The 24,243-nt window shown below is 41.0% G+C and overlaps 1 protein-coding gene across 2 annotated transcripts in view; it reads right to left on the bottom strand.

Annotated features, from left to right (window-relative positions):
- The window catches only part of LOC124802885, a 226,553-nt gene that overhangs the window by 31,183 nt on the left and 171,127 nt on the right, over positions 1-24,243 (bottom strand). For both annotated transcript variants that reach the window (XM_047263933.1, XM_047263934.1), the window contains exon 7: positions 5,731-5,859. In XM_047263933.1, coding sequence (XP_047119889.1) covers positions 5,731-5,859 — 129 coding nt within the window. The remainder of the gene's footprint in view (positions 1-5,730; positions 5,860-24,243) is intronic.

The raw sequence follows: 24,243 nt of genomic DNA, 5'->3' as shown, positions 1-24,243 counted from the left end.
GGTCCTCTGGTTTGGAGCCAAATAGGCATAAACCAAAAGCTTACGCAATTTTTTGTGAGAGACTGTTGTGGATTTATTGATGTCAACTATGGATTAAGAGAACTGTAAAGGTCCCCATTCACTTTATTCTTGCACCCTCCCCCCAATAGGTCAGGAATCCATCACACAGGAAGCAGAAACTTCCTATACTTGATGATGGTTTGCTTACCATAATTGTGAAGAGGAGTAGATTACCCATGTTACATAACTGCAGAGATCCACATTCTTCCTTGAAGAACAGCAAGAGAAAATATAAATGTGATACTAGTTAACTTCAGAAGCATCTAGGGTAACACCTCAGTATTATTTTAGTCCATTAAAGGTAATAAGGTCCATGCACTACTAACAATAGAAAAAAGAAGAAAAGCTCCTTTGTTTTGGTCTCATACCGGTTTACCAGGAATGATTGACCACCTTGTCATCCTCTGCCAATGGTGTCATTTGAATAAAGTATGAAAGGATGTGAGGCTAGTACACTGCTCTCATGGCAGTTGTCAGTTTTGCACATCTGGAAGCTGCTACTTCTGACTGAAGTAGCTCCACAATTTGCATCACTAGGTTCTGTGGAACACGTTCCAGTCCTCCCACCAAGGAAAAATCCTAGCAGTATCTTGAATAGAACCTGGGCCCACGGCATCACAGTTATCTATATTGATCACTCAGCTACATAGGTGGGCACTAACAACAGAGAACTGGATGAAATTGGAAGTGAACAGTAAGGAAATCTTAAATTCACATTGGAAAATATATAACACGGATAGGTCATATCAAAGGTAGCAGGGTATTCACTGCTGTAGATAACATCATAATATCTGGTAACATTATCACAGATTCTGAATGTGACATAATCCAGGCATAGGTGAGCTCAGAAGTGGGGCAAAAATGGTAAATGGATGCTTTTATGGACCGCTAGCTTTGGGAATTCGAATGGCAGAATGCATAAGAAAATAATTTCCTGATCCTGCTACTGTAAGACACGTACAGGGAGATTTCTATTTTCCGGATGTAGAATAGGACACTGGCATAATTAAATTAAGTGCCAGGGATAGGGATTACAGTGAGATTGTTTTGAATGTCTTTTTTTGCAAATTAACAGTGTTGCTACTCATCATATTGCACCGATGCTAAGTCGCAGATGGGCATAACAACAAGACTGTCAGAAAATGAGCTTTTGGCCAATGAGGCCTTTTTTGGAGATGACACACACACACACACACACACACACACACACACACACACACACACACACACACACACACACACACAACAAACAGTCTCTGGTTGCTAAGTGTGACCTCAGCACCCAGAGACTATGGTCTTGTGCGTGCGAGTTGTGTTCGATGAAAGCCTTGTCTGCCAAAAGCTTATTTTTTGTTTTTGGCAGTCTCTTTGTTATGCTTATCTGCAACTCAGCATCTCCACTATATGGTGTTTAGCAACTATCATTTCCATAATACTGTTACATTCCGTCCTGGATTTTCCATTGTTGTTTTTTGAAAACTACTTTGAGCAGTTGGTTAGAGTATCAGTTTGTGAGGGCAGTGTGTTAGAGCTCCTAATAAACAAGTAGACTATTTGTGATCATATGGCCATTGTAGCATAAACAACTACAGGTGTAAAAAGGAATGATAAGAAAAATAAGAAAAAATATGTACTCAGAAAATGTGACAAGAAACAGATTTCCACATTATTTGAGCAGACACCATCTACTATTCATCTGTGGAAGACAAAGATGTAGTGGATAACGTTAGAGGTGTTGAACAATACACTGAAGACTAGTGCATGTCAAGCAATGTGTGAGGCATAAGAAGGACTCACTGTGGCTAAATAGCCATATTAGAAGCTGCCATAAAAGCAAAGAGAGCTACATCACAAATTTACCTGAAGTCATAACCTTGTAGAGAAACAAAAGCTGAAGAAAACCTAAATGAGCATAAAGAGATCAATGCAAAAACCATTCAGTCAATATGAGGGTAAAATTTTTTTGACTGATCTGCAAAAATTCTAAGAGGTTTTGTTCTTATGTAAAGTCAGTAAACAGATTAAAGTGACACAAGCAGTTGTTTAGTGATTACAATGTCACTGAAGTTTGTTTTAGTTTGCACGTTCCATGGATTATGATTGAGTCCTCTGGATGTGATGTGAAACAGACCAGTTATAACAGACTTTCTTCACAAAAAATATGGAGAAATGCTACTCCAGAGATAGTGCTCAAGCAGATAAAATAACAGTTTTTGTTTAAAGTTAATCTGATGATCTATTAAATTCGTTACATCAGTGAGTAGGTGGTCACAGATTTTCATGATCAAATACCTCACACATCTGCATCACACTATGCTCAAGTAATGTATAATATTAATGGCTTCTCCATCTGTAATTGTATTCATGAACATTACTGCTGTTTTTGAACTGTGGTTCTTTGTTGACAAAACCTTCATCCAGGAGTACATCTGCTCTGAGGTGGTGGTTAGTATGACCAACGATAGAAGAGCTGTCTACCAGAGGCTCTACAATGGACACCATATACTTTATTACCTTATTACATGCTTCTGTGCCACAAACACTTTTTTTTTCTCAGTCACGAATTACTCAAGAATATGAAGCTCAAAAACATTAATGAATGAAAACAAGAAAACTAAATCAACTTTTAAAATTTTCTTCTAAAAAATATGATATTATCCATAATGCAAAAATGGCAGACCTTGAACCTGTAATATGTAATACGTAACTTATAATTCACGTTCTTATTAATATAAAAACTAAAAAATTTACAATGTTCTGTTTCACTTACTGCTTTACCTAATGCATTATTTCTAATAGTGCCCACAATAATGTTCTTGTGGTCAACAACAGTCAGGGTGCCTTTGATCGCTATCAAAAGGGACATGAAAGTTTATGCGAAATTCTCCTACAGCATACTACTACTCTCACTGGCCTGTGTCTGTGGGGCATGTACATGCTACGAGCAAACGTTCACCAGGGTATCAGCTTACCTGGGCACAACCACTGACATGATGTAACAAGAAATGTGATTCATCCAACCAGTTGACATGCTTCCACTGATCCACAGTGTTATATTGAGGATGCTATGCCCTATGGAATCAGAAGTCTTGTGTCATCATGTGAATACTAATGGGTTATCTTCTGCTCAGGCCCATGTTAATGTGTGCTGAATGGTGTGGTCTAAAACACTGCTTTACAGAGCAGGCGAGCCTTCTATCTTCACAGTCTATGATGAGGTGTGGACAACCAACACCTTGTCACATCTTCATGGTTTCATCACGTTTCATCCACTTTTGATAGATGCTCACAACAGTAACACAACAAGAGCTGACTAATCTTGCAATTTCCAGATGCTGTACAATTATGAATTCAGTATATAGAGTGAAACATGGGGTTTGGCTATCTGTTGCCTTTCTTCCCCAACTATAGGATGAAGCTTTTTCCTCCAGCTACTGCTAGACAGCATGGTTTTCAAGATTGGTAACAAATGGTGAAGCGCACTGTTAGCCCAATGTGGTATGATTTCTGCCAATTCAGCTCTAAGAAGGCAAGAGGATGAAAAATTGTTGTGATTCATGTTGCTTTGTGCAGTAAGAACAGTACATTGTAGTGATAACTAATGAACATCAATCACAGCCATGACTCTGTTGACAAATGCAACTCTGCTAGTTTGTATTTCAAAATTAATCCATGGAGATAATATGAAACTAATTTTAAGTTAATAGTATTTATGACACAGAGGCTATAAAGAACTGCCCAGCAGGAAGAAAATTTGAGCTCACAGAAGCAAATTTTTGTAGGTGTGTCATGTGAAGAATAAAATATTGATCACTGGTTCTACAAACCGAGCTTTCTGCAGAGCGAATCCGGAAAGGTTTCATGAAATGGAACAGCAGGTTGTCAGCAGACCAAATCAGGGAAGGTTTCAAGAAATGGAACAGCAGGTTGTTAAGTATGTGCAAGAGAAATGCTATTAAGATTTCCCAATTAGTTGAGACATTATCCTAATTAAACTGCTTGAGAATAAGACGAATTTTTCAACTACAAGTGTCACAAGTTAACAAGTACAAAATGCTGCATGACAATGAACAGGACGAGACTTAAAAAAAAAAAAACAAATATTTACAATAGGTAGTAACTGTATTTGGTAGATCTTAACATACTTTGTAATAAGAAAATGGTTTGTAAATGTGATTAGTCACAATACATTAAAAATAAAACTTTCACAAGGAGTCTCCTAAAAAAAGTGGGACTCTCTTATGATTCAGGGTCATCTTATTGTTGGGTAGATACATGACATGTTTCTACTGATCTGGAGTCCAGTTCAATAATCCTGTACCTTCTGCAATTGTGTCCGCAGCTCATGGTCTTGCGGTAGCATTCTCGCTTCACACACACGGGGTCCCGGGTTCGATTCCTGGCGGGGTCAGGGATTTTTCTCTGCCTCGAGATGACTGGGTGTTGTGTGTATTTCATCACCATTGAATCACAAGTTGCCGATGTGGCCTCAGCTAAAAAGGACTTGCAATTTCGCCGGCCAAACACCCTGCATGGGGTCTCCTGGCCAACAATGCCGTACAATCATTTCATTTCATTTCTGCAATTGTATCTGAAGATGTTTGGTCAACATGTGAACTTTAAGAGATCATCTACTATGAAGTTCGTTGTTCAAAAATGTGTACTTAATGCTGTGCTCTGAAACACTTGTGCCTATATCAGCATGCTACTCTGTCATTAGATTTTCACTGCAGCCTTTCCTGATTTACACAGTAGGCAAGCCTCCTACCTCCACATTCTATGACAAGGTGTGAACAACCAATGCCTTGTTGCTTGCTCATGATTTCATTGTCCTACAACCACTTTCCATTGTTGCTCATGACAGAAGCATGGGAATAGCTAACTAGCTTCACCATTTCCAAGACACTCATTTCCAGGCACTGAAGCATACCACATTGTCATTTGTGAAAGTCACTTATGTCAGTGAACTTCCCTATTTGCCACTCAAATCAGCACTGTAGTGATTGGGCATTTATCTTAGCTTCATGTATATGCCACATAGTTGCAATGCCACAAGCCAGCATTCAACTTCAAGGTTGGCAGTGGTCATAATGTTCTGGCTCATATGTGGGTATAAGATGTGAATACTGGTTAATGTTCATTATTGCAAAATCAAGACCTATTCTGCATTTCCAGGTCTCCAACTGCGTTGACAGTTCAATTTTGCATGCTTTGTAGGTTTTCTGCATAAAGTGGAAATGTCAACACATATGGATAACTGTGAACCTACAGCTAATCAATCATGCTAAGAAAGTCTCTGAAATCACGAATCATAACAATTTTTTTTAAAGTTTAAGGTAAAACACACAGTGAAGTTACATGCATGACTATAAAAGCAAGGTAACTCAGCTATTCATATTGGCCAAGAACAAATGCCTTGCATAAAACATTTAGATGCAGTAAAATTTTCACAGGCAAACAATTCTGAATTCAGGATACAAGGTCCAAAATGCGAAGTATTTCTTTTTGAAGTACTGTTCACATTATTCAGAAATTAAAACATGCCAATTAAGTAGCAACTGTAGGCATACACAAAAATAATGCAACACTTAAAAGCACAAACAAATGATACGTTTCCACTCCAAAATGGATGTAAGTTGTACTCAATCACATGAAATATTCTGTACCCACCTGTCATTAGTTCTGAAGGAAACTGATCAGATTCACAGTTTCTTGTATTTCTTTGGTCATTCTGCATAGCACTTTGAGGGTCTTTCTTTTCTTGATCAATACTGCCATTCACTGCAAGTTCTTTTTCATCTGAGGGAGAGAAATTGTAAAACAAATATTTTTATCATAAAACCAATAATCAAATCAGTATTCCTTAAAGTTGGTATTACAGATTTCTACTCACAGGAATGTCACAAAATTTTAGAATCTAAAATAGAAATTTGATGTTCAACACTATCAATTCATAGTTCAGATTCTAGATTTAAGATTCCAGTTTGTTAATTTGTTCAGCCTTTGTATATTTGTCTAAAACTCATTAACACTGTCATTTATTCATATTTAGCACTATTAGCTGTCTACTGGACACAGCAACAAATGACATATAATAGGGAAAAGAAGAGGCCACTTGGTTGTCTGTCTATATGCAGAGCTCTACCGTCATTTTTTAGTGTTTATAAAGCAGTTCATAATTTTATTTCTTGTTAAAGTGTTCAGAGTTATCACTGTAACTGTTATCTAAAGCTAATAGGGCTAATTTTTATTTTATTGTTTCTACACTGTGTTGGTTGTTAATTTTAGTTGTGTGGCTCCAAATGAAATGGGTGATATGATACTGTGTGACGAGTTTGACATTAAGACCTGAGCCTTGGGAGCGCCAGCCCTGACAAAACTCTACCATCTAGTGAGCAAGATGTATCAGACAGGCAAAATACCCTCAGACTTCAAGACAAATGTAATAAATCCAACCCCAAAGAAAGCAGGTGTTGACAGGTGTGAAAATTACCAAACTATCAGCAAAATACTAACACGAATTCTTTATGGACGAATGGATAAACTGGTAGAAGCTGACCTTTAGTTAAGATCAATTTGGATTCCATAGAACTACTGGAACATGTGAGGCAATACTGACCCCATGACTTATCTTAGAAGATAGATTACAGAAAGGCAAACCTACGTTTCTATCATTTGCAGACTTAGAGAAAGCTTTTGATAATGTTGACTGGAATATTCTCTTTCAAATTCTTAAGGTGGCGGGGGTCAAACACAGGAAACAAAAGGCTATTTACAATTTGTACAGAAACCAGATGGCAGTTATAAGAGTCCAGGGGCATGAAACAGAAGCAGTGGTTGGGAAGGGAGTCAGACAGGGTTGTTGCATATCCCCGATGTTATTCCAGCTGTATATTGAGCAAGCAGTAAAGGAAACAAAAGAAAAATTTGGAGTATGAATTAAAATCCAGGGAGAAGAAATAAAAACTTTGGGGTTTGCTGATGACATTGTAATCCTGTCAGAGACAGCAAAGGACCTGGAAGAGCAGTTGAATGGAATGAACAGTGTCTTGAGAGGAGGATATAAGATGAACATCAACAAAATCAAAACAAGGGTAATGGAATGTAGTCAAATTAAATCAGGTGATGTTGAGGGAATTAGATTGGAAAATGATACACTTAAAGTAAAAGATGAGTTTTGTTATTTGGGGAGCAAAATAACTGATGATGGTCAAAGTAGAAAGGATATAAAATGTAGACAGTAATGGCAAGAAAAACGTTTCTGAAGAAGAGAAATTTGTTAACTTTGAGTATAGATTTAAGTATCAGGAAGTCGTTTCTGAAAGTACTTGTATGGAGTGCAGCCATGTACAGAAGTGTAATGTGGACGATAAATAGTTTAGACAAGAAGAGAATAGAAGCTTTTGAAATGTGGTGCTACAGAAGAATGCTGAAGATTAGATGGGTAGATCACATAACTAATTAGGAGGTATTGAACAGAATTGGTGAGAAGAGAAATTTGTGGCACAACTTGACTAGAAGAAGGGATCAGTTGGTAGGACATGTTCTGAGGCATCAAGGGCTCACCAATTTAGTATCAGAGGGCAGCATGGAGGGTAAAAATTGTAGAGGGAGACCAAGAACAGATTCAGAAGGATGTAGGTTGCAGTAGGTACTTGGAGATAAAGCAGCTTGCACAGGACAGGGTAGCATGGAGAGCTGTATCAAACCAGTCTCTGGACTGAAGACCACAACAGCAGCAGCTCCAAATAGTGCAGCAACGATCTTCACTATGAGATAGAAATTTTAAAGTGTAAATTACACAAGACTGCTAGAGAAACTGGCTTAAGCGAGATAATAAACTAATAACTGAACACAATACTGTCCATCAGGCTAGATTTGCACTCAAAAACTGTATTCACTGCAAGTTAACAACACCAAAAATTAAAATAAAAGGTGTTTCTATTTTCCCTAACCAACTAAACTATTAATCAACGTGTATCATGACTGTGAATAAAATTATTGATCTCAAACAAATGTACATTATTATTAACAAAAGTCACAGTTTCTAACATATATATGGACGGTAGGCTGTGTCAGCTCCTTTTCCTTTTATAAATTGCCCGTCTTGTCTGCATGAATTGCAGCTGGGGTATAGAGTATGTTGTTTATCTAGGGGATGTGATGGTTTGTGATGGTGGTTGTTGTTGTTGTTGTTGTTGTTGTTGTTGGTGGTGGTGGTGGTGGTGGTGGTGGTGTGATTGGGGAACTGGGGTGTCGCTATGGCGAGTAGTGAGCTGGGACCAATGGCACTTGGGTGGTGACGTCCTCCTCTCTTGGTAGCAAGGGTGCACATGGCTTGAATTTGTGGTGAGCCATTCTGACTTTGGGAAGTTTGTGTGTGTTCTACAACTTTCTTAGTATAGAGCTCACTCAAGCCTTCTGAAACCAATTAATTTGCCATGTGGTAATCTAGTTGTACTTCGTTGCTGATTCATGGCCGTGGAATTAAGCTCCCTTGTTGCTTGTTCATCTAGGGTGAATTTTGGCTCTGAGAAACCCACTTCTTCGCTAAAAGGTTAGATCGAACTTTTACAAGTGAGTGTGATAGTTCCAGCCATGTAAGAGTCTCACTGCCCTGCTAGTCTTGTTCCCGGCACTTTTCCAAATCGGAGAGGAATTGATAATGAGTGCTGTAACTATGGCAGTGTTGAGTGTGTAGTGGTGGCTCAGACTTAGCTGCACTTTTAGTCTGTTCAAGCATCACGGACAGTGTGGCATGCCACTTTATGGGACTCTGTGCTTCTATATGCCACACCAGCCTGTACCATCTTCACTGAGGTGGTTGATGCTTGCGAAGTTATGTAATTGTAATCTGTTAACACATAACTGTGGTTTTTCTCATTCTAAAGCCCTAAGCAGTCAATGGAAGTCATCCCTCACTAACTTCTGTAATTGTAATCTAGTACCTCTCTTATGCTAACTGCTGTTTTTCTCATTCTAAGTGTCTAAGCAGCCAGTTATCCTCCGCCAGTTTGGTACTTCTTGTTTTAACAGTGTAATATGTTTTTAAACTTGGCCAAGTTTTTTTAATTACTATCAGAAGCTACACATGTTGTCAACTGCTCATTCTTTTGGTTTAATAGTTTATTTTAATGTGGTAGCCCTCTCTCTTTTATATGCCAGGGGCTGTAACAGCACTGGCTTTATGGACCTCGTGCTTGATTTGGTCACAGCTGACTGTGTTTCATATGCACTGTGCCTACATGCAAACAGATTGTTTTTAGTTATTCCTTATTTTTAAAAAAGCAGGGTAAAAGAAAAGGCTACAGTGTCAAGTATGAAATTTGTTTCTTCACTCACTGAATTCTAAAGTTAGCTATGGCAGTGCCAGAATTTTTTTCTCACTGGAGATATAGAGGCAGTGTCTAGTCCTGACATTACCTTTTTTTCTTATTCTAAAACTCAGGCCATTGTGCATCAGCTTCACGATTGTTAGATGTTGAGTCAGCCCAGTGGGGCAAGTTTGTAACGGTTGTGTCAAAAGTAATGGAAAAATGTATTTAACTTATTTGGGCCTGTTAATGCTTTCCTAAGCTGTGCCCCTTGTTAAAAGATGAATAGTCTGTGGTTTAAATGATCGTAACATTTGGTCGTAATCTGACATTAAACATTTCCAGTTTATGAACTTGTCTATAAAAAGTTATAATTTGATAAAAAGCCCTGCTTTATTTTAAAATTGTCCATAGTATCCTAATTATTGTTTCCTTCTTAATTATTGTACTGTTTCTCTTAGCATATATAGTGTTTTTTTTAACTGAATAAAGTTTTTCAAATGGTGAATGATGCATACTTAAAACCCCAGCTCAGTCCTTTTGCATGTTTGACTTTAGTTAAGCCACACTCTGCAAGATGGTACTTCACAGGGAACAGGCAGTATTTTCAATTCATTTATAAAATGCTTAGCAGAGGAATGTGACGAAGCCTGCTGTGTTATCTTTAAAAGTCTTTTTTGCATCACAAAATTTTTACCAAACCCTGATCTCTGAGAGAGAATCCAGTGTACTAAAGTGAAATAAACTGTTTTTGGGCTTCAGATATCACAGAACTGACTAAGAATCCATAAACAATAGCACAGATTGCTCAATCTCTTTAGTGGATTTTCTGTGCGAGTATTCCTTTGTATGTTATTGTCTGTCCTCACCCCAAGAAATTTAATCTCACTGACTTACTCTATTGTTTCATCATCAATTAGAATGGGATCCATGCAGGAAGGATGACTTTTGGAGGCACTGGAAAGTGTATGAGCAGTTTTGCTTTTGTTTAATATATGGCATGTCTGGAAAGTAAGAACCAATTTAGGAAAAAAAAGCTCATGCCATTTATTTTTTCAAACCAAAATTTGTTCTTATGAGAAAGAGCTTTCCTTAAAACATGTTTCTACATAGTAATTAACAACATTGTTAAAATATTTTTCATAGTTGTAAACCAACTTCTCTATGCCCTCTTCATAGAAAGATGCCACCAGAGAAGACGCCATTGCTAAACACCATTTTTTGTTCCCAGAATGAAATTTTCACTCTGCAGTGGAGTGTGCACTGATATGAAACTTACTAGCAGATTAAAACTGTATGCCAGACTGAGACTCAAACTCCCGAGTTCGAGTCTTGGTCCAGCACACAGGAAGTTTCACTATTTTTTGTTTTGTCATAACTGTCAAAGCACTTTTCTCCAAAATCACACTTCAGGTTCAAGAACAACTGGTAGTCAGAAGATGTGAGATTGGGGCTATACAGTGGGTGATCTAACTACTCCCAGCTAAATTGCTGAATCAGGTTTTGAGTGATACCAGCAGAATGGAAATGCGCATTGTCATGAAGCAACAAAATGCCTTGACTGAGCATTCCATGCCCTTTGGTTGGTTTGGTTGGTTGGTTGGTTGGTTTGAAGTTGAAAGGAACCAAACTGCATGGTCATCGGTCCCTTGTTCCATTGAACTAAGGCCATGGGATAAAATGAAAAACATACAAATGACATCACAGGAGTTCGAGGGGGACAAAAAGAAAAAACACAAAGCTGAACACACCAGGGACAACAGGAGATATAAAAAACACAGACATATGAGAAACAGGCAGAAGAGCTTAAAACAGTAGAGCAGATGACCTGGGCTGTCTGATCACGAGGATAAAAAAAAAAGAGCCAGCCACTCTGCAACACATTAAAATCTCTAACCTGAAAGGACTAGGGCAGAAAGCACTGGGAGACAAAAGACAGGAAATAAAACTTAAACCAAAGAATAAAAACTAGCATCACGTATAAAATGTAACACCAAGTTAGCCACGGAGGCATCGTCTCCTGAAATAGAAGGAAGGGAGTCAGGGAGATTAAAATTCCAACTTAGAGCGGCAAGATGTGGACAGTCCACCAAAAGGTGGGCCACTGTGAAACGTGAACTGCAATGACAACATGGTGGGGCCTCACGCTGGAGAAGAGAGCAATGCATCAGCCAAGTGTGGTCAATGCAAAGGCGGCATAGGACCACAGAGTCCCTGTGAGAAGCCCGCAGTGAAGACTTCCACTTATTTGTGCTCTCTTTGATGGCACAGAGTTTATTGGGTGTAACCAAGACGCACCATTCAGCATCCCAGATCCGAAGAACTTTGTGGCGTACCACCGATCGGAGGTCAGGTTTGGGTATTCCAATTTCCAGAAGCAGCTTACGAGTGGCCTGTTTGGCCACACTGTCAACGAGCTCATTTCCCGGGTTTCTGACATGTCCTGGGGTCCATACAAATACTACTGATCGAACAGATCGTTCGAGGGCAGAAACTGACTCCTGGGTAGAAGCTATCAGAGGATGGCGTGGGTAGCACTGATCAATAGCCTGTAAACCACTCAGCAAATCACTGCATACCATGTAGGACACACCGGGGCAGGAATGAACATGCTTAAGGGAATGAGAGGTGGCCACCAGCTCGGCAGTGAAGACACTGCACAGCCATCCAGCAAGGAGCCCTGTTTGATATGGGCCACATGAGCACAGGCAAAGCCTACACGACCATCAACCAGTAAGCCCTCAGATAGATGACTTCAGAACCCTAGGATTCATCAAGGATCAAGAAGAAGTGACTGCGGAGTGCCTCAGGAGGAACAGAGTCCTTATGAAAATGCGACAGGTCCAGCCGCAGTTTCGGCCGATGCATACACCATGGAGGCTGGAAAGTAGAGGACTCGAGTTCCAACAGTAGGGAACGGACACGTACAGTGATCAATATCCCTGACTGAGGCCACCATTCCGCGAGATGAATCACAGTGCTCGGGAACAAAAGATGGTAATGTGGATGCTGAGGAGAGTTATGGACGTGCGCTGCATAGTGGGCGATCAGTTGGCGGCGCCTGATGTGCAATGGATGGACTCCAGCCTCCACTAGTAGACTGGCCACTGGACTCATTAGAAAAGCGCCCCTCGCTAGATGGACTCCGCAGTGGTGCACAGGATCAAGAAGCTTCAATGCTGAGGGTGCTGACGAACGATACACTACACCCCCATAGTCAAGACATGACTGAAATAGGGCTCTGTAGAGCTGCAGCAATGTAGAGTGATCTGTACTCCGCCCTCCCCCCCCCCCCCCCCCCCCCCCCCCCCAGTGGCGTTGTTCAGGCAGCGGGGGGCGTTAAGATGCCACCACCACTTCTGCTTAAGCTGACAAATGTGGGGCAGCCATGTTAGTCGGGTGTTGAAAACCAGTCCTAGAAAGTGATACGTTCTGATTACCCGTAGTAGATGGTCATCAAGAAAAAGAGCAGGGTCAGGGTGGACTGTCCATCGCCAACAGAAGTGCAAAATGCAGGTCTTGTCAGCAGATAAGTGAAACCCATGGTCGAGAGCCCATGACTGCGCTTTCTGAATGGCTCCCCGTAATCGGCGTTCAGCAACATTAATGGTTGAGGAACTGAAATAAAGGCAGAAATATTCAGCGTATAAGGAGGGTGACACTGATGGCCCTACAGCTGCTGCAGGCCATTTATAGCCACTAAAAACAGTGGAACACTCAATACAGAACCCTGTGGGACCCCATTCTCTTGGATATGGGAGGAGCTACAGGAGCCTCCTACTTGAACACGGAAGGTACATAGGGAGAGAAAGTTCAGTATAAAAATCGGCAGTGAGCCATGGAGGCCCCACTCATGCAGCATCGTGAGGACGTGGTGGCACCAGGTCATATCATAGGCCTTCCGTAAATCAAAAAAGACAGTGACCAGCATTGGCGCCTGGAAAATGCTGTTCGGACGGCAGACTAAAGGCACACCACATTATCTGTCGTTGAGCAGCCTTGGCGGAAACCACCCTGGGATGAAGCCAGAAGGTCCCGAGACTCCAGGAGCCAACACAGCCTCCGGCTCACCATTCGTTCAAGTAGTTTGCAGAGAACGTTGGTGAGGCTAATGAGGCGGTAGCTGTCCACCTCCGGTGGGTTCTTCCCAGGCTTCAAAACAGGGATTAAGATGCTTTCCCAACATTGCGACAGGAATTCACCCTCAACCCAGATACAGTTGTAAAGGTCTAGGAGGCGTCGCTGGCAGTCCACTGAGAGGTGTTTGAGCATCTGACAGTGGATGCAATCGGGCCCGGGAGCCGTATCAGGGCAAGCAGCTAGGGCACTTTGGAATTCCCACTCACTGAATGGAACATTGTACGATCCAGTGTGGCGCATGTGAAATGGAAGGCTCCAACGTTCCAACCACTCTTTCAGGGAGCAGAAGGCCAGTGGGTAATTTGCAGAAGTGGAACTCTGAGCAAAATGCTCTGCTAAGCAGTTTGCAATTGTGTCAGAGTCAGTACAGACTGCTCCATTCAGTGAAAGTGCAGGTATGCTGACGGGGGTCCGATAGCCATAGAGGCACCTAATCTTGGCCCAAACCTGCAATGGAGATGTATGGAGGCCAATGATGGAGACATATGTTTCCCAGCATTTCTGCTTGCGATGGCGAATGAGGCGGCAGGCTCGCGCTTGGAGCCGTTTAAAGGAAATGAGGTGTTCCAATGAGGGATGCCGCTTGTGACACTGGAGTGCTTGCCTGCGATCTTTAATCACCTCAGCGATCTCAGGCGACCATCAAGGCACAGTCTGCCACCGAGGGGACCCGGAAGAACAGGGAATGGCAGAATCTGTGGCAGTAACAATGCCAGTGGTGACCGAGTGAACCACCGCATCAAAGGCATCATTGGAAAGAGACTCAATAGTGGCAATGGAAGTGAACAAGTCCCAGTCAACCTTATTCACCGCCCATCTACAGGGGTGCCCAGAAGAGTGACGCTGTGGCAGTGACAGAAAGATCAGAAAGTGGTCACTACCGCACAAGTCGTCGTGCACACTCCATTGGACAGATGGTAATAGGCTAGGGCTGCAGATCCAAAGGTCGATGGCTGAGTACATGCCATGCGCCACACTGAAATGTGTGAAGGCACCATTATTTAAAAGGGAAAGGTCGAGCAGTGCCAACACTTGCTGAATGACGCTGCCTCGGTCTGTTGCCACTGATCCACCCCACAGAGGGTTATGGGCATTGAAGTTGCCCAGTAACAGAAAAGGTGGTGTCAATTGGGCTAGCAGCGCAGCCAGGACATGCTGCAGGACATCACCATCCAGGGAAAGATATAGAATGCAGACAGTAACAGCCTGAGGTGTCCACAACCGAACAGCGACAGCCTCTAAAGGCGTTTGTAGAGGGACACTCTTGCTGTAAAGGGTGTGAAGAACATAGATGCAGACACCACCAGATATCCTCTCATAAGCTGACCGGTTCTTATAATAACCCTGATAGCCACGGCGGGCGGGGGTTCACATAGCTGGAAACCAAGTTTCCTGAAGAGCAATGCAGAGGAAAGGGTGAAGGCTGAGAAGTTGTCGGAGCTCAGCAAGATGGTGGACGAAATTGCTGCAGTTCCACTGGAGAATGACATTGTCCATGGCCAAGGAGGGCGTGAAGAGACTGAGGAGGCAGATTATGCCACTGGGTCTATGCCCTTTGTTTTGAACTGTGCACTGAAATTTTTTCAATGTTCCACAGTAACATACTGCATTGATGGTTTCAGCCCTGGGAACAAACTCAACAAATAGGATGTCCTGTCTGTCCCAGAACACAGTGCACATGATTTTTTTGTACTGACAATATTATTCCAATATATATTTTTTTTAAGGGGCTAATAAGAGCCTCCGCTCCATTGACTGTTTTTTTGATTCTGGAGTGAGTTGACAAACCAGATTCTCATCACCAGTCACAATTTTGTTTACAAACTCATCTCCCTCATCACTGTGCTGGGTAAGAAATGTCAAAGCATTGTGCAATCGATTCGTTTTGTGGAAGAATTTTTGGAACCAAACAGGAACACAACTGGGCAAAATTCTAGTGATTTGGGACAATCACAGATTAAACAGTTTTTGAAATTTTTGGAAATTCATCATGAAGGATTCTTCTAGTGAACCACCTGCTTTCACAAATTTTCTCATTCACTTTATCAACTGAACTGTCACTGACAACAGAAGGCCATGCACTCTATGCATCACCATGAACACTGGTTCATCCATCACCGAATCGTCTTACCCACTTTCACATCGTTCTATCAGCCATTACATTTTCACCATAAATCTCAACAAGCTGATGAATTTCAGATGGCTTAACATCATTTGGATTCAAAAAATGTATTACAGAAAGCACTTCACAATAAGTTGGCTCAGAGACTGTCTCAACCATCTTGAATGATAACTAAGAAATGCAAAAGTAATGAAATCCAGCGGTAATGGTGTCAGTGGGAAGACAATGAACCAGAGAGGTAAGTCTGAATGTGCAGAACTGCAACACTAGTGCTGCAGTGGCAGTAGAACAATGCATTGCTTACTTACTGGACATGTCCCATAATAGACTGTTTTTGTGTATCCAGAAAATTAGCCTGTTGATAGAATATATTACTACATACTTTACAGCCTGAAGAGATGGATTCTGCATAAGGAGATTTGTGTCATGTGCAGACGATATAGGTAAGGTGTCAGGCAGATTCAGAGCTATGTCATTGATAAATAATAAGGAAAGTAAGGGCCTCATAACTGACCTGTGAGGGACACGGTAATTGAGAAAAGTTTCATTTGGTAGAACTTTAATATCATTTTTGTTTGAGAATTCAGCCACATTCTTCTGTTAGTGAGGTATGGTTGAAACCACATGTTGCAAGTGTCTCTAATACCAAGTAACTCTAGCCTTTCAATCAGCAGAAAGCGATTGACAAAGTCAAGGGCTTTATTCAATCCATGAAAAGACCAGAGACAGAATGTTCACCATTAAATGCATTCTGAATTTTATTAATAAAAGAAAAGAAGTTCGTTTATGAAACTGTTTTTGCAAAAACCAGACTGATATTTCAATCTCTGTTGATCCATCATAGGCAGTCTATCAAGTCTTCGAGTGAAGAACTTGTGAAACGGTTGGAATTCACAAAATCCAGGGATACATGGCACAGTATGGTATTATTGTTCATTTTTAGAGATACAAGGGTGGTTTGAAAACTTCCCGTGATCACCATGAGAGGTCAGGTCTAGCACAACGAGTTGTACACATGATATTCATTGGACTGTTGTCTTTAAACATGTGCCACATCACTGATTTTGGTAGAGAGCTGTGGCAGTGACGGGGCTCTGTTGTTGTTCCTGCATAGTGATTTGCAAAGATGGAAAAAAAAAAAAAAAAAAAAAGAAAATCGAGATTTGAGCAGTGATTAAGTACTTCATACAGAAAGGTATGAAAGCAAAGGACATTCATGCCGATTTCCAGAACACACTGGTGACTCTGCTCATTCATATTCAACTGTTGCCAAATGGAAAAATTAATTCAAATTTGGTCAGGAGAGTTTAGGTGATGATCCGTGCAATGGTCAGCCAAGAAGTGTCACTACTCCAGAAATCATTCCAAACGTGCACAAAATTGTCATGGAGGATCGCCAATTGAAAGTGCGTGAAACTGCTCACGCTTGCCAGATGTCATATGAAAGGGTATATCACATTTTAACTGAAGAGTTGGAAATGAAAAAAATTATCTGCAAGATGGGTGCCGTGACTCTTGATGCTGCTTCAAAAACGCATTCGAAAGGACATATCGGAACAATGTTTGGGCCGTTTTAGGAGAAACGAACAAGACTTTTTGCGCAGTTTTGTAACTGCAGACGAAACTTGGGTGCACTACTATACCCCAGAGACAAAACAACAGGCAGTGCAGTGGAAACATGCTGATTTTCCACCACCAAAGAAAGCAAAGACAATTCCTTTGGCGGGAAAGTTCATGGCATCAGTGTTCTGGGATGTTAAGGGGATACTGTTAGTAGATTATCTCCCCACTGGGCAAACAATTACTGGTTAAATTTATGCTAAACTCCTGGACAAACTGCAACAAAAGACATGCAAAAAAATGGCCAGGTTTAGCAGGGAAGAAGGACATCTTCTCTCAAGACAATGCACACCCGCACACGTGTTGTCGCCATGGGAAAATTACACAAACTAAGGTATGAATTGTTGCCACACCTGCCTTATTCACCTGATACGGCTCCATCAGACTTCCGTCTCTCCCCAAAATTGAAAATTTTTCTTGTTGGATGAAGATTCACCTCAAATGAAGAACTGATAGCTGCCGGAGCTGACAACTATTTTGCAAGCTTGGGGGAAACTCATTTTTGAGATGGGATCAAGGCACTGGAACATCATTGGACCTAGTGCAGTAATCTACATGGATACTACATTGAAATATAAAAAAAGTTTCAGTGATGTAAGTACTTTTTTTCTATTCCGTTCTGAGAACTTTTCAAACCACCCTTGTACATATGGGGCATGAAGATGGCATAGTGGAATGCCGTTACTGGTGTAAAAAAAAAAACACCATCTTATTTACACTGCTGTTGGAGAATATCATTGATACTGACAAAGATTAATATTTTGTGAGCAATCAATATTTTTCAAGGAATGAAATTATATGGCAATAAATTACTTTTTATGAACTCTTCGATACGACAGAAAGAATGTAGGTTGGTCAATAATTGATAACATCATTTATGTCTCCTTTTTGCACAGAAGAATAACTTAAGCAATTCTGAAAACATCTAGGAAAGAGTTGGTAATTAGGGAGCTGTTAGCTACAGAAAAGAACAGAATTACAATTTCTAGAGCAACACTTATTAACAAAAAATTGGACATGCCATCAATGCTACATGAATGTGAAATGCTATTTCCACTTATAATTTTCAGCACTACTTTTTGAGTCACTGGCATTAGAAATAGTGATGTGCCTGACTCTACTCACTCAATGGGAAAAGACAGCACAGTTAAAGTAATCTGTGACAAAATAATAGAAGCAATACTTGAAAAATGGTTATTAAAAACTTCACTTATCTCCTTTGCTTTGATATTTTAGTTCTATTATATATTAGATGATGTGGACTTCCTTTAATATCCCTAGTTCCACAGGTCCCTCTAACAACATCCAAAACTTATGTTATTAGAGTTTCTTACTGTGGCAACCATCTGGGCCACCACCTAGACCCTGAGCACCAGCTGACATCTCTGACATCGGCTGTCATTGCACAACTAGCACATACAACATGACAGTCACTCTGCATTTGCTAATCTGAAGCATGGCTGCCATAAGGAGACACCATGGCAGAGTGACCATGCACCACAGCTGTGCAGGAACCTCCCAGTGCCACCTGCGACATGCTGTCAACATATACCATCACCGTCTGATGATTGCTTTCAGTCAGCTCTCATTTCTCATGCTGTTTAATGTGTGAACTAGAACTATATTGCAATATAGCTATTGTGAATACAATGATTGTGGGCATTTTTTGTGTTCATTACATAACTATGGACTCTGCACAACAGGCTACCTTTCTAAGTGTGTTGATGGAAGTCGTGCTACAGCAATTTCTGCAACTGCTGTTAGAGGGACAGAACTATCTGGAAGCCTTGTTGTCAGCTTTGTTCTCCAGGCCATTGGCTATAAATCAGTCACCCTTCTCAACTTATGACAGGACGGCGGAAGAATGGGAAGCATACAAAAGCACCTCGGGCAGCACTTTTCTGCATTCCAGATAACGGATCCAGCTGTGGTAAAATCATTTTTCCTGTTGCAGATCTTCCCCAGTGTGTATCAGCCCTTATGCAAAATAGTCCCTCTCACAGAATCAGAACACCTGGCTTTTGACAGAATGTATGCCCTAGTAACTACCTACTTTCACCAACAATGCCATGTCACTGCATTCCATGTGGAATTTTATCAGGGTCATAAACAGCCAAATCAGTCATACTGCATGTGGGTGGCTGAATTGCAGCAAGCATTTAGTAGGAAATGCTGTTTTCTGATACCAGTAAATAAGGAATTACATGTGGAGTTGATGATTAGGGATGCAATCATTTGGGCAGCTCCAGATAAGGAAGTGCATCAGAAAGCTCTATAACTTTAGGATCCTACTTTGGAGGACATTTTAAAATAGGCCGAATCCTTCAGAGTTCCCCAGCACATGGGATGGGCTGTCAGTTAGAATTCTGTGGCATGCTGGCAGCCATTGTATCAGACTCAGGAATGGGATACAACTTTGCCGACACAGCAGATGTGCCAAAGTAGTGCACAAAATCGATGCACTCCAGCTTAATCTCATAAACATGGAAACAAGTCTTTCTTTCCCCCCCCCCCCCCCCCCCCTGCAACCAATGCTTGTTTCCATCACATGTAGACTGTTTTCGAACACACGTCAGAGACAACTGCCCCAACAGGTGAGTACAGGGTGAAGCATGCTAGAAGGAAGGCTGTCTCACATCTGTCTGCCATGATCTAGACAAAAAACATTTGTCTTGACATGACCTAATGGAAGGGACTGGAAAAACTCGTTTAAACGATAATGCGACGAATAACGCGAATTTGGTGGTTTAAAAGGAAATAACGTGAATTTGGTGGTTTTTAAGGAAATAACACGAATTTGGTGGTTTTTAAGGAAATAACGCGAATTCAACAGTTTTTAAGGAAGTAATGCGAATTCGGCGGTTTTTAAGGAAGTAACGCAAAATTAGTGTTTTTCAACAAAATGTAGTGCCCCAAGAATAAAGGGACTGATTATCATGGGAGATCTGAATGGAAGGGTAGGAATTAGAAAATCTTGTAGAATAGTAGGAAAACATGGAGAGGACGAATATAATGACAATGGGGAACGATTGATTGCAATTTGTGAACAATTTGATCTAAAAATTACCAACACATTTTTCAAACATAAGGACATTCATAAATATACTTCCCCCCCCCCCCCCCCCCCCCCCCCCCATGAACCATGGACCTTGCCGTTGGTGGGGAGGCTTGCGTGCCTCAGCGATACAGATAGCCGTACCGTAGGTGCAACCACAACGGAGGGGTATCTGTTGAGAGGCCAGACAAACGTGTGGTTCCTGAAGAGGGGCAGCAGCCTTTTCAGTAGTTGCAAGGGCAACAGTCTGGATGATTGATTGATCTGGCCTTGTAACAATAACCAAAACGGCCTTGCTGTGCTGGTACTGCGAACGGCTGAAAACAAGGGGAAACTACAGCCGTAATTTTTCCCGAGGGCACGCAACTTTACTGTATGATTACATGATGACGGCGTCCTCTTGGGTAAAATATTCTGGAGGTAAAATAGTCCCCCATTCGGATCTCCGGGCGGGGACTACTCAAGAGGATGTCGTTATCAGGAGAAAGAAAACTGGCGTTCTACGGATCGGAGCGTGGAATGTCAGATCCCTTAATCGGGCAGGTAGGTTAGAAAATTTAAAAAGGGAAATGGATAGGTTGAAGTTAGATATAGTGGGAATTAGTGAAGTTCGGTGGCAGGAGGAACAAGACTTCTGGTCAGGTGACTACAGGGTTATAAACACAAAATCAAATAGGGGTAATGCAGGAGTAGGTTTAATAATGAATAGGAAAATAGGAATTCGGGTAAGCTACTACAAACAGCATAGTGAACGCATTATTGTGGCCAAGATAGATACGAAGCCCACACCTACTACAGTAGTACAAGTTTATATGCCAACTAGCTCTGCAGATGACGAAGAAATTGAAGAAATGTATGATGAAATAAAAGAAATTATTCAGATTGTGAAGGGAGACGAAAATTTAATAGTCATGGGTGACTGGAATTCGAGTGTAGGAAAAGGGAGAGAAGGAAACATAGTAGGTGAATATGGACTGGGGGACAGAAATGAAAGAGGAAGCCGCCTTGTAGAATTTTGCACAGAGCACAACATAATCATAACTAACACTTGGTTTAAGAATCATGAAAGAAGGTTGTACACATGGAAGAACCCTGGAGATACTAAAAGGTATCAGATAGATTATATAATGGTAAGACAGAGATTTAGGAACCAGGTTTTAAATTGTAAGACATTTCCAGGGGCAGATGTGGACTCTGACCACAATCTATTGGTTATGACCTGTAGATTAAAACTGAAGAAACTGCAAAAAGGTGGGAATTTAAGGAGATGGGACCTGAATAAACTAAAAGATCCAGAGGTTGTACAGAGATTCAGGGAGAGCATAAGGAAGCAATTGACAGGAATGGGGGAAAGAAATACAGTAGAAGAAGAATGGGTAGCTTTGAGGGATGAAGTAGTGAAGGCAGCAGAGGATCAAGTAGGTAAAAAGACGAGGGCTAGTAGAAATCCTTGGGTAACAGAAGAAATACTGAATTTAATTGATGAAAGGAGAAAATATAAAAATGCAGTAAGTGAAACAGGCAAAAAGGAATACAAACGTCTCAAAAATGAGATCGACAGGAAGTGCAGAATGGCTAAGCAGGGATGGCTAGAGGACAAATGTAAGGATGTAGAGGCCTATCTCACTAGGGGTAAGATAGATACTGCCTATAGGAAAATTAAAGAGACCTTTGGAGATAAGAGAACCACTTGTATGAACATCAAGAGCTCAGATGGAAACCCAGTTCTAAGCAAAGAAGGGAAAGCAGAAAGGTGGAAGGAGTATATAGAGGGTCTATACAAGGGCGATGTACTTGAGGACAATATTATGGAAATGGAAGAGGATGTAGATGAAGATGAAATGGGAGATATGATACTGCGTGAAGAGTTTGACAGAGCACTGAAAGATATGAGTCGAAACAAGGCCCCCGGAGTAGACAATATTCCATTGGAACTACTGACGGTCGTGGGAGAGCCAGTCCTGACAAAACTCTACCATCTGGTGAGCAAGATGTATGAAACAGGTGAAATACCCTCAGACTTCAAGAAGAATATAATAATTCCAATCCCAAAGAAAGCAGGTGTTGACAGATGTGAAAATTACCGAACTATCAGCTTAATAAGTCACAGCTGCAAAATACTAACACGAATTCTTTACAGACGAATGGAAAAACTAGTAGAAGCGAACCTCGGGGAAGATCAGTTTGGATTCCGTAGAAACACTGGAACATGTGAGGCAATACTGACCTTACGACTTATCTTAGAAGAAAGATTAAGGAAAGGCAAACCTACGTTTCTAGCATTTGTAGACTTAGAGAAAGCTTTTGACAATGTTGACTGGAATACTCTCTTTCAAATTCTAAAGGTGGCAGGGGTAAAATACAGGGAGCGAAAGGCTATTTACAATTTGTACAGAAACCAGATGGCAGTTATAAGAGTCGAGGGACATGAAAGGGAAGCAGTGGTTGGGAAGGGAGTAAGACAGGGTTGTAGCCTCTCCCCGATGTTGTTCAATCTGTATATTGAGCAAGCAGTAAAGGAAACAAAAGAAAAATTAGGAGCAGGTATTAAAATTCATGGAGAAGAAATAAAAACTTTGAGGTTCGCCGATGACATTGTAATTCTGTCAGAGACAGCAAAGGACTTGGAAGAGCAGTTGAATGGAATGGACAGTGTCTTGAAAGGAGGATATAAGATGAACATCAACAAAAGCAAAACAAGGATAATGGAATGTAGTCTAATTAAGTCGGGAGATGCTGAGGGAATTAGATTAGGAAATGAGGCACTTGAAGCAGTAAAGGAGTTTTGCTATTTGGGGAGCAAAATAACTGATGATGGTCGAAGTAGAGAGGATATAAAACGTAGGCTGGCAATGGCAAGGAAAGCGTTTCTGAAGAAGAGAAATTTGTTAACATCCAGTATTGATTTAAGTGTCCGGAAGTCATTTCTAAAAGTATTTGTATGGAGTGTAGCCATGTATGGAAGTGAAACATGGACGATAAATAGTTTGGACAAGAAGAGAATAGAAGCTTTCGAAATGTGGTGCTACAGAAGAATGCTGAAGATTAGATGGGTAGATCACATAACTAATGAGGAAGTATTGAATAGGATTGGGGAGAAGAGAAGTTTGTGGCACAACTTGACCAGAAGAAGGGATCGGTTGGTAGGACATGTTCTGAGGCATCAAGGGATCACCAATTTAGTATTGGAGGGCAGCGTGGAGGGTAAAAATCGTAGAGGGAGACCAAGAGATGAATACACTAAGCAGATTCAGAAGGATGTAGGTTGCAGTAGGTACTGGGAGATGAAAAAGCTTGCACAGGATAGAGTAGCATGGAGAGCTGCATCAAACCAGTCTCAGGACTGAAGACCACAACAACAACAACAACAACAACAACAACTTGGCAACAGAACACCAAAGAACTTCATTCTATAATAGATTATATTATCACTAGGCAAACAAGTAGTTTCAAAGCAGTAGACATCAGATCTTATAGAAGAGCCCAGTGTGGATCAGACCTCTATCTAGTTAAAATGAAGTCTTTCTGGCCATGGAAGAATGCAAGGAGTGATACAAGTAACATAAATAAAACGAACCAGACTGTGAAAGATGAAAATTTACCTTTTAATATTGACAGCCTACAAGACGAAAGTATCAGAACACTCTTTGCGGCCAGGATGGAAAGGAAACTGGTTGAATCATTTGAAGGAAGTACAGAGGAAATATATGACTATATAAAAGCTAATGTGAAAATCATAGCAACAAAGGTGTTGGGTAAAAAAGATAGCAACCACGAACTAGAGGTCCTCGTTAGAGAAAAACGAAATGCGTTCCTTCAGTGGTTGAATGATAAATCAGAAGAAAACAAGATCAATATACAAGGAAAAGAAGAATGAAGTGATGAAAAAAAATAAGGATGACAAACAATGAAGCATGGGAAAGAACATGTGC

The sequence above is a fragment of the Schistocerca piceifrons genome, chromosome 6, assembly GCF_021461385.2.
Source record: "Schistocerca piceifrons isolate TAMUIC-IGC-003096 chromosome 6, iqSchPice1.1, whole genome shotgun sequence".
Classification (NCBI taxonomy): Eukaryota; Metazoa; Arthropoda; class Insecta; order Orthoptera; family Acrididae; genus Schistocerca; species Schistocerca piceifrons.
The sequence above is the reverse complement of the archived record's forward strand: the minus strand, read 5'-3'. Positions and strand labels throughout refer to the sequence as shown.